The sequence below is a fragment of the Phaethon aethereus genome (genome assembly GCF_964289735.1).
Source record: "Phaethon aethereus genome assembly, chromosome: 5".
NCBI classification, from domain to species: domain Eukaryota; kingdom Metazoa; phylum Chordata; class Aves; order Phaethontiformes; family Phaethontidae; genus Phaethon; species Phaethon aethereus.
Genome location: NC_138579.1, coordinates 60179434 through 60194565, shown reverse-complemented (window position 1 = coordinate 60194565; position 15132 = coordinate 60179434). Strand labels below are relative to the sequence as shown.

Below are 15132 nucleotides of genomic sequence, written 5' to 3'. Positions count from 1 at the left end.
TTTCCAGCTAAAAAGCCTACCAAACATCAATAGCATGGACAGAGTTTGACTAAAGGAACTTTGCCACAGTGAGGATAACAGGCACAAAGTGTTAAAACTTGGAAGAACAATTAGCATGCAATTTTAAAATGTCGGAAACTCAGCTTTTAATTAATTGTCATGGTAGGAAATACTTAGAAGTTCAAGGCAAGCATGGAGATGGTAAGATTTTGTTTAATGTTCTTGGTGTTTTACAGCCACAGTCTACTAGTCCACGAGAGCTACAGAATAACTATTAGTTTCTGCTCCTACACTGTAAATGCAAGTTAATTCACTTAGATTAACTTGCTTCAGTGAGAGTAAATCTGATTACAGTATTTCAGATTGCCATCACTTTGTAGAGGCAGGTAAGTACAACACAATAAAGGAGTGAATAGAAATTGGAGCAAGAAATTTGTCTTAAGATCTCAAGGAGCTTTACCAACATTCAGTTCTTGACCACAGCCCAAACACAACCCAATTTTCATTTCTTTATTGCTAATGGAGACATTTCATTAACCCACAGCATTCTCTACTCAGCTCTGTAGACGGTTGTGTTCTAGCATACCCAGAACCATGTTACATGCTGCAGTGAAGAGATTGGGCCTGTGCCCAGATAGAAGTTGATACTACCTTAATATATTAAGTGGGAACTTTCTACAATGCAAACTGTAGCGTAAAGAGGTAGCTACCGTTACACTTGTGTTTACAGGGCCTTGAAAACAGCCTGGGGATGTAGGACATCTAAGTTTACTGAATCACAAACTGAACATGATGTAACAAAATCATCCTGTTGCAAAAAAAGGCTCATACCATTCCAAACTGTATAAGCAGGTAAAGTAACTTATTAATCACTATTTGGCATTGGCAAGGCCTCAGCTAGAGAAGAAGAATGAGCAAGCTGGGGTTTCTTAGCTGAAATAAAAGTGGGAGCACAGGCATAACTCTTCAAAAACATAAGATTGTTGCAAAACGTAAGGGAATAAACTATTTTCTGTGTCCATTTCCAACATTAAAAGAAGTGATAGGTGTACACCATGGTATGAATAAGTCAGTTTATACTAGGGAATACCTTTTAACAGTAAAGGACAGCACTAGAATAAAGCATTTGAGGAAATATGAGTTTGTCACTGGAAGTCTTTAAAAACAGGTTAGACAACATCTGTCAGGAATAACATAAATACAGCTGATCCTACTGACAGTAAAGGGAACTAGCTGATCTGTTGAACTCCATTCCTGCTCTGTTTGTTGGAATATCTGCAAAGAATTAATTTTATTTGCTAAGACTTCCTGGCAGTTTTCTAAGTTATAGCCATAGGTATATCTGTGTTTTGAATCAGTCTATTGGAATCACTGTTTGTTGGAACTTCACAAAAGGCAACTATGAAGGGACTAGCTTCCACATCTGTCACTACAGTCTCACAAGGAATCCCATTTATGGTAGTGTGTCTCCAAATACGTTCAAAACTATATTATCTCTGTGTTATGGTACCTATTTTTGCATTGGAATTCTAAGGCAAAGAAAGGTAGAAGTGCTACATCAAGAAAAACAGTTTAGTAGGGAATGGATGCCCTTCCAATTCCAAAAGAAAAATCCTGCCTAGCATGCTGTGATACAATAGAGAATTCATTTTATTTACTAGATAAATAGACAACATGAGTAATGAGCTGTTAATCAGTAAAGCAGGAAAAAATAGCAAAAGAAAAACCTTTTTCAAAGTGTTTACTGACTTAGCAGTCTAACAGTCTTATCTCCCTTCCTCAGCTGTGTTTTCTGAGTCAGCAGTAGTTAAATTTTCCAGCAAGCCCTACATGAAAGAAAGTGTAAAGGGTGATTAGGGATTTCCAGTCAGTGACCTCACCTTTGAGTGGGACAGTGAACACATTTGCTCTGACATTCTTCCTATGAAGCAGTGCAGTGACAGCTGAAGTTGCTTTCAAGAAGTCATCTCAAAGGTGGTCTGACAGTATCCAATACCTTAACGTTTCTTAGCACAGGAGACAATCATCTTGAATTTCTTAATTTTCCAAGTTGGTGACAATGGCAACTTATTTTGGAGTAACCTCAGCAGTGTTTTGCATCTGGGTTATGACATTCATGGCTCAAAATTACTTTATAACAGGTATGTAAATTTTTACTCTTTAAAGTCCCCTGGTTGAACAGTGAAGTACTTGAAAAAAGTAGCTAGATTTGCAAAGAGAAATGGGGGGAAGGGAGTGTGTGTAAATGTGTTTCTAGCATAGGAAACTACAGGGGTTTGAGAATACAGTGCAATGAAAACTACTCTGGCATACAGGGGAACTCTTTCATTGTTAGTCTAGTTTAATTATTGTCTAAATGCTACAGAACTGCTTGTTTTAGAAGATCTAGGATTGCATTTTGAATTAAGTTCAGACCTACAGAAATGTGATTTTATTTTGTATTATTTAAAATACCACAGCAAACAGTTTTGTACAATCCTCGGAGAGCAAAACGTGTGAAACCAGTTCTGTGTGTCTGTGATAAAATGCGATCTTTAATGTTTTGGCCTGATTTGGCAATATTCTGACACTGTCTTGATTTGCAGCAGTGAAGGAAATCAATGTGGCAGTTCATCTCTGGGGCAGTCATGCCTGTCTCTGGTTAATACAGTGCAAAAGTTCCTATTTTATATAAACTATCTAATCGAAAAAAATAACATTGGGAATTGCCAACATCAAGTTTCTCACATAGTTCTTAGATAACCCTCCTCACTCAAATATTATTATATGAACCTGTTTTTCAGTCAGGGTCATATAATACGTCTTCTATACATTAGTGAAATTTGAATGTCTTCTCTTTCAAATTCCATAATCAACTTGAAACAATCTATTCTTACTGCAGTAGCTACTAGGATATCTGCAGATAGTTCATGTACATCAGATGTTTCACTGTAATTTGCAAGGAGTAAATACTTGTTCTACCTATGTAAAAGAACATACACCATTGTTGCAGACTACTAATTTTCTTATCTACTGAAAGGCTGCTGAAGAAAACCTGGACTGAATTAGATGCTCAACTCAAGTCCTATTGAAATTCCTCAGGATTGGAGTACATAACAGTAGTCTCCTCCAGCAATCCCAACCACTGAATAATTTTCAGCAGGGAAATAAAGAGCTTGAGTCTTAAGACTATATTTTTCAGCTGTTACGACCCTCCCTTAGTTCCCCTCCAAGCCTCCCTTTTGGGTTCCTACTAATGCACCCTCTGCTTATTGGTCCAAGAGCTCCAGTTAAGCTCAGGGTTGATCTCCAGCTGTGTCTTTGAGCTGTGTTGTAGCATGCCCTGTCCCCTCCTCTTGTGACTTACTGACTGGGCTTCATGGATAGACTCTGGACTTAGGTTGTAGGTAGCCTTGTCTCCAGGATGGACTTCAGGCATGTGTTACAGGTAGCACCATCTTCTGCTGTTCCCAAATGGACTTTCTGCATGAACCCTGCATTTTTATATTATGCTACGTCTCTATCATGCAATTCTCATGTAAAAATATTTGTTCTGTAATTGAATGACTAAAGACAGTAACAGTTTACAAGTATCTAGGCAACTTTCTAAGGTTTCAGGAAATTCCATTCAGTCAACTGTTCAGCTTTACTTGGAATTTGTAACGTTTGTCACTGAGAAACTTTCATTCTCAACATTACATTTTTTTAAAAGTTGTATTACCTCAAATCTAAAGATAGAAAAATAATTGACTAAGTATGCAATAAGAGTGAAGGCTGAGCATAGAAAGTAGTAAGGAGAGAAAGGAATTAGGCATAAGCCCTAGAAGAGGAATGCGGTCTTGATAACTAGAAAGAACAACTGTGGGATGTGCTGCAGCAGCTGAGACAGGGAGTTATTCAGGAAACCAGAAACAATTCTCAAGAGGACCAGTAGAGTTGTCTGTTAGCAAAAGATGATCAAGAAAACTTAACACTGGAACACCTCTCTGACACAGAAGTACTTTGGCCAAAATGAAGACATACAAGAGGACATTCATGAAGACAGAGTGGCTAAAAGGAAGAAATTTGACAGTGTGAATCATCTGCACACTGGGACTACTTTGATAGAATTGAGGTCCTTGATAGCTACACACACATCTTCACTGAGCAACAGGGCTTCTCTGCATCCTCATGCAGTATGTTTGGGGTGTTCTTATGTACAAGTCAGGGCTGGATGCAGCCACGATTTGGCTATGGGGACTGCTCAAGTGTTCAGTGGCTCAACTGCCATGTGACTGGTTCTACACCATACCAGGAGGTGTTAATGGGAGGCCACAACCTCCATCGCTGCTGAGATAAATCCACCTAATTCAATGATTGCTCTACCAACCATTTAATAAGGACAACAGAGATGCCTCTTTTACCAGAAGCCACTTCCAGCCCCACCACACCCAGTGGGGGCAGGATTGAAAAGCCTGCCTGCCTTTTAACACTCCACACAAATTTAGTCATCTTTCTGTCCCCTTTTCATCATGGCAGTGGCTTGGCTGCTACTTCTATCTTTTCATTCATAAAATTCAATTTAACCTCCATTGCTAAGAAGTCATAGGGTGGATCTGCAAGCATCACTTCATCCTGCCTTGAGACTGTGGATTGCTTGTGTTCTGATTCATAGATTTTATGTAGTATTCATTAGTGTACATACCTGGTGGGCACACAGTCTGGAGAGCATGTTGGGCAAGGAAGTAATACCTGTGGCTGTTGATTACCTGAAATGTTTGCAATGAAATGTTTCATTTAATATGGCAATTACTGTGTGTAACTGAAAAAGAAAAAAATATTTTTCCACCATATGCTTCTGGTGAAATATGGAGCCAAAAGAGTAATATCCTTTCTCCTTGTCTGTGTCAAATCCTGAATTCTGTCCTATGTATTTAACACAGGCTAGGAAAGTAGAGCAGGTGTAGTCAGGCCTAAGCTATGCCTTTCCTGGTGCAGGTGTCATGGATACTGTGCCAGCTGTGGTTATCTAAAAAAGCTGGATGAACTACCTATGGAGGAGGAATGGGGAAAAGTGTCATAAATTCACCCGGCCTATCCCCTCTTTTCCTGCTGCCTGCCAAGCACTCTGTAAATTGAACACTTGACAGTGGCTGGGGGTGGAAGCATCATGCCAAGCTAGGGAAAAAAAAAAAGATGATAAGTTTAGGAGGAATGAGGAACGATAAAATCTTTATAGGAGTATTTTCTTATCGGTGTATTAATTCAATGAAAAGTTATGTGTAATATCCTTGGTAGAACTCATATTGGTAAGAACGGTGTACTGACAGAATCGGTGCCTCAGTGCAACTGTTAGTTTTATCATTTTAATTTAAGAAAAAGGAAAAAAACCCTGTCTCATTATTCTTCCCATTTTGCATGAATAAATATGACAAATAATGTCTTTAGTAAGAAACTAACTCCACGTAATGACTCAAATGCCAACTGTATATGCATTTAGTCTAATAACAGCCAAACCTCTTGAAAGTCTAGACTACTCTGTTAAGAAAATATGTTCTATTTCTAAAGCATGTCTTTTTTGCTAGAAATTAGTTTTCCACTATCCTCAAGCTAGAATAACAATGTTCAATTCAGTTGAACATGATCTTAAATTCTTTGAGGAATAAATGTTAATATTCAAATACACTAATGTTGAATATTTATGTCTAAATTACAGGTTCCATTGTTTCACCTTGCAGGATCACAGGTGTAGGGATTTATCTTGAGGAGAAAGTGAATTTCTCAGAAGCAAGTAATGCATGTAATCAACTGAACCTACAATTGGCAAGTAAAGAACAAGTTGAAAAGGCTTTGAAACATGGCTTTGAAACATGCAGGTATATGACATCAGTTAGTGTCTCATTACCTTTAGTGAATGCCTTTACACACGTCTGAGGCTGGTGATAAATCTAACATTAAAATGACTGATGCTTTTTATTGTAGCTATGGATGGGTGAAAGATGGATTTGTTGTCATTCCTCGGATAACGTCCAACAAGAAATGTGGTAAAGGCAATGTTGGACTAGTGCTATGGTATGCTGAACCCTTTAAAACATTTAAGGTTTACTGCTTCAATTCCTCAGGTATGTAAGCATGACAACAACATTTTTTGTGTTTTGGTTTGGGCTTTATTATTTTTTTTTTAATATTTCTATGAAAAGATCATAGCAAGGTAGTGAGTTCTTATAATTTACTGGCCCTTTCCTCCCCAGTCTTAGATGTTGTCAAGCTGTACTTAATTCTGTAGGGGAAAAAAGCTTCCAAGATATACAAAAGGTCAATTCAGTTAATCCAAATTAATAATTTTGTGCTGCCATGAAAGCTCTTGAAGAAGAGTTGCTTTTACCATTCTGTAATGTTGACACAATGCTTTTAATATGTTTTGATTATTTAGGCATGTTAATCTGAAAGACAGTGAGTCAAATCTTTAACCAGGGTGTGGTGTGTGTTTTCTTGCAAAAAAAGATGAGTGGGGTACTTCAGGAAAAGTTGAATGATTTTTGATAAAAGGAAATGTATTCATTACACTAAATTAAAATATAAGCTAGAACAGCTGAGAGACCATAAAATTCATTAGATTCCAAATCTATTATCAGTAAAATCAAACAGCTTCCTTTAATGTGCATCATCCTATGTGTGAAAAGACCTGTCCTTCCCCTCATTATTGTCTTTTCCCAGGTTGAAGATATAACAGTAGAACTTGGGTCTTGATATAAGTTAGATCTTGTCAGCACAACAGATCAGTATTAATTCTTAATGACTTCTGTGATATTAACTAAAAATAAGTATCTAACTAGAGGCATTGTGTTCCTGCTAGCGTCCCATATCTATGGTTATTATGTAACAACTGTCCCAATGATTAGACCATATACAGGATCAATAAATTATTTCTAATCAGTCCCTAGATTTTGCTAATGAGCATTAGATAACAAGAGCAAGAGGTTTTGTACAAAATCCTGAAATTTTTCAGGAAGGATGTGTGAATGGGTGTTGGAAAGAGCAGGAGAAAGATGGATGTGCGAGATACGCCCATGCAAAGATATATAACACCTAAGAACATGTCTGCTGACTGAACATTGGAGCTTAAGAAGAGACTGAGCCCATGCCTTCACCAGAGGGACTTTGTTCATGATCCTGGGCTATTTTAGTGAAAGAGTGTAGGTAATATATGTAGTTGGCTTACAAAGTATCTGACTGCTGATAAGAAAGCACTGCACAGAGAAAGCACCATTAAAAATTGACTTAGCACCTAACCTGTAAAGTTAAAAATGACATGATTGGGCTAACTTGGTTTTTCTCTGCAGTCCATAGCTTTTATTCATGAATGCACAGAAGAATTAGTACTTGGGCAACATGCTCTAAAAGAAGCTGCTCCTGCTGGTACTGTTATTTCTTCTGTTCCTCTGCAACATGGTGTTTCAGTGCATGAAATGCATGTTATTCTGCATCAGAAATGTTGGATAGGTTGGGTAATGATGCTAAGGAGGTAGCAGGTAGTTCCAAATTACTTGCTTTGTTTAGCTTTAATTAAAAAAAAATACACTGTTACAGTATGTGAAGTAATTTAAGCTTGCTGAATGTTTAGAAAATAACTTAAAAGTAATGTATATTTAACATTAGGATGATTCTGCATTTCTTTATCTTAATTGCCAAACTGTTGCCTGTTGTAGGCATCTCTTATCCAAAATATTTGGCAGAAGCTCATTCTGTCAATTTTCTTTGTACCAAAGAAATGCCAAAATCACTTGAAAACTGTAGTGGAAAAAGTGAACAGTCCCTGCCATTCAGCTTTTCATTCTGTGAGTGTAACCGCGTCATCAGACTTCCCATGGGGATTCATTTGGAGAACAGTACATACGTCGTTTCCCTGTTATTTATATTGTAATCTGCTTGCTACTTTATTGAAATTTTTATGGCTTTACAGAATATAGAACTTCACTAGAAAAGAAAAATTTTCACATTTTCATGCGAGCCTGATTCAGAACTCAGCTTTTCCATTCACTTATAAAACTCCACTTGCACCCATGTTTTTATATAGACAACATTCGCATCATTTAAATGACTTCATTTCTGAGTGTGCCTGATGTTTGTTTCTTTCTAGCCCCTACTGGAATCGTGTCACTTTTATATCTCACACTGGTGCGTGGTTTACCTGAAAGTTTTATGAGCTACTTTTGTTTCCACGAAATCAAAGTAGTGTTCCAAGTATCAACAGTACCTGCATATGTTTCGAACACATATATAATATAATAGAAATATATTTGAATCTTCAACCTGCAGCTAAGTCTCCTGCTGTGCAGGAGGCCATATTATTGTTTTTTATATGCATTATTATTATAAGTACTTTGCAGAAGGAATCTTGTCATTGGTATGCAATTATAAAATGATTGCCACATTTGCTCAAAAAAGTGTTTAACTATGTGAGTAATGATAAAAGGTGCATAATCTGGGTTGTAGCCACATGTTTGAAATAGGCATCACTGATTTGGGTACAGCTTTTGTGAATAAACAAATAATAATTTCCAGAAGGGAATGACTGAGGAACAATTTCAATAAACGTGTGTACAGTAAGTACCAACATCCAACACAACTCATGCATTTCCTTTCCCTGCTGCAGATATTCAGATTAATTCATGTAAACCAGATCCAACCACAACCATACTACCTTCATCAAGTGCACCAACGGACTTAACTGCGTATTCAGGCTCTGATTTGACTGAGAACATCACAGCAGTGCCCAGCGTGACCGAGTCAGAACAATCCCTGAAAAATGTAAAATTTCGCGTAATATGTATAACTGAAACTATATTACCAACAGAGGGGACTACTACAAAAATGCCAGAAGAATACTCACCGATTGACTCTCCTAACTACACTTCCCATGCTGCCTTTAAGAATGATGCCATTGTCTTTGGAGGTAAAGGCCACGTATGGTAGCAGTTTAATCAGAGGAGCTAGTTATGTAGACGTTAGTAGTAACACTCTTTACTGCTATATTTGTTTGCTTACTCCAGCATCCTTTTTGATATAGCTGAACCTGGAGGCAGAATAGAAGTGTTACGGCTTTGCAAAAGCAAAGCTTATAAGGCAGTGGATTTTTAAATAATTTTCAAGGAGAAGCAAGATCTTATTTTACACTTTTTGGTAATATTTTAATATGAAATGCTGGAAGTTCATTCTGATTAATGTGATTTGGAGTAAATACATTTCTGAGAAAGTCTTAGCAAACACCATGTGCTCAGAGTAATAGAAAACTCAGCAGGCTCTTAAAAACAAAAGAAGCCAAGAAAGCTTTTAGAATTGTTGTTCTCCAAATATGGAGATGTTCTCAAGATATGAGGTGTGAATAAGTAATCCTAATATACAGCAACTCAGATAGACTAAATACAAGGAAAAGCATTTTAACTGTAACGATAGTTAATCACAAAAATGTGTTCTCTAGGCAGGTTATAAAAACCCTCCAACGAGCAGAGTAGACAAACATCTGTCAGGGATTGCCTAAATACCTGTTTTAGTCTCTCTTGAAAAAATGAGCAGGAGTAACTAACCTTTTGAGATTCCTAATACCTCTATTCTCAAGTTGATGTGTATGTACCTCTTACACTAGCCTGTGTTTAGAAGAATCTGGATTTATGCTCATGAGCCTTTAGAAAGTCAGAATTAAGTATATATAAAAATTCTATTTACCTCACTTTTATCTCTAGGTATCCCCACTGCACTTCTTGTACTGGCAGTCATCTTCTTCATTATTTCAGTTGTTCTAGCAGTCTGCTATATCAAAAAGTAAGTTTGTTTTTTTTTTTTTTTCTCTTGGACTGAGTTAACTCCTAGAGTACAACCAGTGAATATTTAAAATATATAGCTGAAGAGCAGAGAAGTAATGATAATGACATAAGTGTAGAACAAAGAACAAAATCTTAAACCCTGTTGTTATGCAGATAGTTTCTTGTTGCTGTTGCCATTCCCTGTTTTAGAAAAGGAACCAAAGACAAATATTGCTTATTTTTGATTAGACAATCATGCTTAGTGTGAAACATTTCCAAGTGCGCCAAAATAGCAACACTGAAGTATGCATCTGTTTGTATAAAACTCTGTTTACGCAGTTTTATTCTTGTTTCTTTCTATGTGAGACTTAAGGTAAATGTTTTTATTCTTGGACTATGATTGTGCTCAGAAAAAAAAAAATGTTGAGCTCATTTGCTATTTGTAAAGATCTTCAACACAGCGCATCATTAAATCGTATCCAAAAGTGGTGTGCATTTCTTACATCCTAGCCCAGGTAGCTTTATCATTATGTACCATGAATCCTGAATATACATTGTCTGTTTTTTAAAAAAATAAAAAGCGTACTGCTTGAAAAAGCACCATGATCTAGCATGCCACTATTCTCTGTGAGACTTTTGCTTGACTATGGTAAAGAAAGTTAATTCTAGATACTTTTCACTTTATTTCTTGAGTGATACTACCAAACTATGTCAGTGTTTCTTCTTTACTATCCTTTTTTCTTTTTAAAGGTACAAGAAAACCTTCCCATTTTCAAACAAGAATCAGCAAAAAGAAATGGTTGAAACTACTGCTCTCAAAGAGGCCAAGTCAAATGACAAAACACCTGAAAAGGAAACAAAGAATAATGGAAAAAAGGTAGAAGAGTCTAAAACCAAGCCTGAGGCCACAGTAAAATGTCTAGAAGCAGAAGTTTAAGGGGAAGAAAGTACACTTCTTGATAGAAATGTAAAACGAAGCACACAGAACTTAGTAATGCTTTTAAACATGGGTGATTGTAAATACTCATGAATGAATATTTTCTCTATCTTAACATATGAAACCTTTTTTTGTAATAATTACATCTTTAGCTATAAATGCTCTTGCAGAAGAACATGGTATCTTATTTACTTGAAATAAATAAAAAATCCATATTACAGCTCACTTTTCATCTTTAATAAAGAAGGAATTAGGAATATGCTACTAATGACATGCAGTGTTACCTATTTGTACGGAATTCAAATCAATATATAATGAAAAAGGGTTTTTTAATCTGGCTGGAGGATGTCTGCTAACTTAATGTCTAAAAATGGACATACTGTAGCTCTTCCTCATGTAGATTAGCTTATTTCCATTAAGTAGTTGCATACTCTTTTTAAAACGTCTGTTTACAAACAGAAGAAATAAGTCTGTTTACAACTGAGAAAAAAATCAAAGGATCGACCCACTGTCATTCAAATACCCAAGGAAGGGTACAAAGATGCTGATGTTTATATATATATATATACACACACAGTAATTAATAACTTTCTTAAATATCTGCATCACATCATAACTTACTGTTTTATTTATTAAAACCTGTATCATTCTTCTGCATGAGATATTTGATGGGGAAAAAAAACAACTTTGAACAGTATCTCAACAGTTATATTTAAGATCTTTTGTGTATATTTAAGTTTGGCTTTCATAATAAAGATCTCAAGTGGTATGGGATGTTTACAGTATTTCATAAAAAAATAAAGTATGGTAGATATGTTTGCCTGAACAATTCATTCTCATTCAAACTGTCTCACAGTAAAAAGAGCTCATAGAACCTTAAAGTTACAGAAGTAATTAGTTGTTATAAAAGAGCAATACTAGCAATTTATCAAATATTTTCTTGAATAAATGATTTGGATAACTTATTTTTATATGTGAAGGATGTTGTTATGGCAAAGGATGTTTCTTTTTGGATCAAGCAGCTTGAAAAACATAATCTTAAATAAAATAGCAATAGAATGGCTCACCTATATTGTGTTTTCTACAGTGTAGAATACTGGGTTATGAACTTTTGTATTTTTGATTCACAGACATTTCAAAATTGCCCTGTGGTTATATATTCCACTAGATAGTGAGTTATAGTGTCTTGCTAATAAAATACTTAAAGATTCCCTGTGTTGTTAGTTTTTTGTGGGTTTTTCTGGTTGGGGGTTTTTTTGGTGGTTTTTTGGTTGGGGTTTTTTTTGATAGCTTAGAAATATTTCATGGCTCCAAGAGTCTGGATCGTGTTGATGCGCAGTCCACCACTGCCATTAAAGCTATACTACTGCAGAAAACTGTGGTTCAGTACAGCTCTAAAACCTGCTAATTTCAGATGTCCATCAACAGAATTTCAGCAGAAAAATGTGCAACAGAGGAAAGCACTAGATACAGCTGTCCCACTCAGTTAAGCAGTTCCTCTCCTTGCAAATTACTGCAGTAATGCCACGTATCTCTCCTGGCAACCTGACTGAAAGGACTCTATGCCGTATGAGCAGTCAGAGCAGACAGCAGAAATAAGGCCATCAGGAAAGGCCACAGACAACACTTGTCATGATGGTGTCAGAATAGAAAATGGCCTTAAGGACACAAGCAGCGCTAGTGGATTCCAGGTAACGTTGGACTTTTTTGTGACATATTACAATTGCCCTTACATCTCTCTTTTCCGTGTTTTAGAGATTAAAAATTACCTGCTTCCCAATTTTTTTTCCCCACCACCACGTGATAATTATCTATCACTTCTCTCACTCTCCTACTAATATTACCCCTATTCCACAGGTATCAACTTCCTTTTCTCTCAGATTGTCTCATTCTCACACCTAAAGAAATGTGGAAAATTGTTCTCTAGTTCCACTCTGGCCCAACATTTCTTCCTTCTGTTGTAGAGCTAAAGAAGGTTTGGGTTTTTTTTCCCCTGAAGTGTTTACTTTCTAAAAAAATCTATACTAACTGATATGAAAAATATTGCCTTAACCTATAAATGTTTTATCATCTACCTTAAAGACTCGGATAGCTTTCATCCTGACCTTCACACTGACACCTGGCCAAGGTGCATAGTTTGATCTGCCCCTCCTTTCCATTACATAATTTATGTCAACACTACAAAGGCTAAAAGGAACTTGTTACACTGCTCTGTATGTAATAAAAGCTAGCTATAAGTATAATCAACAAATACTGTATTTGATATTGTCTGTATATAATGAGTGCTATTCGGTCACTTTAAAATTAGAAAGTACAAAACGTTCTCACTCATTGTTTAATAGAATTGCAAGGGCTGTACCACTACAAAGCAAACAGGAAACATTTATTTAAGTTCTAGACAGAGAGTGTCAAAAAACCAAACCCTTAGCTGGAGTAGCAGAAACTTAAGAGAAATTCTTCATTATGTTTCTGACTTTTCTCAAGTGGCGCGCTTTTTTAACGAGACTTTCCCAACAGCCATGAAGTTCCTTGATCTCTCAGAGACGGCCTTATGCTCAAGTACCTTGTACAAATAATTCATTCCACCTAGCAGGCCATCACAGTTTGCATTAGTCAGTCGACAGTGACACTACTCAGATTCCCACACTGAGGCTACAGATGTTTGCTGACCTTAGGCGAAAGGGGTGGTTGGCCTGCAGGAAATACAGTGAGGTTCCCAGTCCAGCCCAGTCCCTGTCTGGAATACAGGGGTGCCTTTATCGTGGGAAGTACGTATGTCTATGTGTGAATAGAAACGGGCAGGAAGGGGAAGTACTACTCCTTTTCTCCTCTTTAAATTAAAAAAAAAACCCAGGCAACAGAACAACTCTAGAATTAAACCTTGAAGCATCAGAATGCGGATGACCTAGAGGATGTTCTAGGATTTCTGTTCCTAAACGGTGTGTTATCATTTATGGGTATTGGGGTGTTTTTTTTTGTAAAAAGGTCAGCGAGCACAGCCCTCTGCCGGGCACATCCCCCTCCACATCCTCCACACAGACCGGGGTGCTCTTGCCTCTTCCCCGGCGTTATGGTAGGGTGGATTGGCCTGTGATGATCCCAGACTCCACTAAGTATCATTTAATTGCTATTTATTAGAGCTAATAGAAAAGAGAGACTAGTACCGGTGAGCCTCACGTCCCTCCAGGCGCTGGGAAGCCCGAGCTGTGCAGCATTGAGCGGGCATCTGCCGCAGGGGCAGCAAGGCCCGTCTGCGGAAAAGTTATCCCGGTTTGGTCATTCAAGCTATTACAGGATTTTCCTCAAAAGAAAACCGCTCTGTGCACCGCTTCTACTGCAGCACAGAAAGGATGTGCAGGCGGGGCCTGCTCCGCTCAACTGCAACGCGACCGCCGACTCCCCTGCCTGCAACGGTCTGCCAGCCCGCGTGGCTACCGGCGCGGGGACGACGAGGAGGGCTGGCAGCGGCCCCGTCCGTGCCGCCCCTGCCCCCCGGGCCCGCCCCCGGCCCGCTGCTGCTGCGGGGGCCCTGCGGGGCGTGCCCGGCGTCCGCCGCCTCCCGGCAACAGCGCGAGCCGCGCGCTGGCGTCACCCAGCCGCGCCGGGAGCCGCCGCCCCTGCGCCGGGATCCGACTGCCGGGGCGCGCGGGGAGAGCGGCCTCGTTCCGGTCCCCCGTCGGGCGGCGGCGAGCAGGATGCCGGGGCGCCGGGGTGAGGTTGCTGGCGGGGCCCTTCGACCGCGGCCCCTCGGGGGCTGGCGCGCGGCCCGCAGTCACGGCGCCCTGCGGGGAGCGCGAGGCCAGGGCCCGGGCCCGGCCCAGGGAGGCCGTCGGGCGCGGGCGCCCTGAGCCGAGCCGGGCCTCGCTGCCGCGCCCCTGGGGGCGGGAAGGGTCGGGTGGCAGTTGCCTGCGGGCACGGCGGCCGCGGGGAAGGGGCGGGGGGCGGGGGCGCGGGCCGCGCCCCGCCCCGCCGCGCAGGGCGGTGCGGTGCGGGACGGGCATGACGCAGCCGGGCTTGTGCGCGCGGCCTGTCTCGAGGTTAAACGGTCGAGTGGGAGCAGCTGCTGTGCCCTGGCCGTTAGGGGCCGGCGGGAGCGCGCCGCTCCTCCTCGGCGCGTTTCGGAGAGGCTGGATAGGGAGAAGACTCGCGGTACACCCGATTTACCTGCCTATAGTTGCGTGTATTTCTGATCTCCAGGAATATACGAAAGGAAACGCCCTTGCAACCATCTTTGCCGGGCTCATTTTTCTGTCAAAACTTTTCTGTGATACGATCTTCTGTTACTAGTTCAGTAGGCTCACGCGCGGCGCTTGGCTGCCTCGGGGAGACTGCGCCCGAGCTAGCGGGAGCACACAGAAACGGAAAGGTGCGGGATGAGCTGTGTTTGAAGGGTGGAGGATGCTGTTGAGAGGTTGTGCGCTTCAAGCGCGTCTT

The 15132-nt window shown here is 39.7% G+C and overlaps 1 protein-coding gene across 1 annotated transcript; it reads left to right on the top strand.

The window, feature by feature from the left end:
- Positions 1–2059: 2059 nt before the first annotated feature.
- On the top strand, positions 2060–10698 carry LYVE1 (lymphatic vessel endothelial hyaluronan receptor 1; the record flags this gene model as incomplete). The annotated part of the gene is made up of 6 exons (XM_081999968.1): positions 2060–2141; positions 5675–5834; positions 5941–6080; positions 8615–8914; positions 9702–9780; positions 10512–10698. The coding sequence occupies 6 exons, from the start codon at positions 2060–2062 to the stop codon at positions 10696–10698; spliced, it is 948 nt and encodes a 315-aa protein (XP_081856094.1).
- Between the last annotated feature and the right edge of the window lie 4434 nt (positions 10699–15132).